This window comes from Penaeus monodon, chromosome 27 (genome assembly GCF_015228065.2).
Source record: "Penaeus monodon isolate SGIC_2016 chromosome 27, NSTDA_Pmon_1, whole genome shotgun sequence".
Classification (NCBI taxonomy): Eukaryota; Metazoa; Arthropoda; class Malacostraca; order Decapoda; family Penaeidae; genus Penaeus; species Penaeus monodon.
This window is the reverse complement of record NC_051412.1, coordinates 39,412,416-39,413,358: the sequence shown is the minus strand read 5'-3', so window position 1 is coordinate 39,413,358 and position 943 is coordinate 39,412,416. Positions and strand designations below refer to the sequence as shown.

The 943-nt window shown below is 42.6% G+C and overlaps 1 protein-coding gene across 2 annotated transcripts in view; it reads right to left on the bottom strand.

Annotated features, from left to right (window-relative positions):
• LOC119590853 (methanethiol oxidase-like) overlaps positions 1-943 on the bottom strand; it is a gene marked incomplete at its 3' end in the record, with an annotated part of 18,823 nt that overhangs the window by 1,491 nt on the left and 16,389 nt on the right. For both annotated transcript variants that reach the window (XM_037939611.1, XM_037939610.1), the window contains 1 exon segment: positions 637-824. In XM_037939611.1, the coding sequence (XP_037795539.1) occupies positions 637-824 (188 nt within the window).

The window sequence follows — 943 nt, the reverse complement described above, 5'->3', positions numbered from 1 at the left end:
TCAAATAATTTCTTTTAAAATCCGAATACACGTAATTGTTAAACATTTCTAAGTTACAAAGATCATCTAAATATTTATGAATGTTAAAATTTTTACCACTAACAGATACAGCTGATTTACTATCGATTTAATACTAAACTTGTGCCAGTCGTTGATAATGTTCCTTTCTAGTATTTTAATCCGTGCACAATGAACTTTTTTTCTAAACCTTCATGCCATCCCATCGCAAAACGGCAGCTTTCGTTTTGAAAATTAAAAAGAAAATCAACTGCCATGATCGCAATCGTTACCAGTTATAACACCTTTATTCAGCACGCGTTTTTTTCTTTATTAACAAAAACAAAAACATCTGATGCTGCTTTATCCCATTTTAATTGTTCTTCTGCCCTTCCCCATCACGCTTGTGTTAACCCTATTACCGCAAATGATACGAATGCGACGCTGGAGCAGTATCTTACGCGTTAGTTGTAGTTAGTAATCCATGATTACACAAAATTGTACAAAATTGTAATACAAGTAATGAACTTGCAAAATCTAAATGGACGGCAGAAGCTGTTATGGTTAATAAATAAGTTACACACACATCTCAGTCCTCAATCTAGGCTCCATCATCGCATTCGCATGGTCGCCACACACCTTGAGCTCGAGGTCGTGCACCACCTTGACGGGGCCTCCCTTGACGATGGACCCCCCGAGGAAGATCTGGCCCACGAGCTTCGGGTGCTCGGGGTCCGTGATGTCGTACTGGCGGACGTCCCCGTGGGCCCAGTTGCTGAAGTAAAGGAAGCGGTCGTCCAGGGAGATGAGGATATCTGTCATCACACCTGCAGGAGAGGGGATGGAGCCGTTGGAAGGGGGTGACGTATGGGCGATGGTGGCGCGAAGGGAGGAAGGGAGACACCGATAGACGTGCAAGTATATGAACAAGTGTATGTAGTTATGT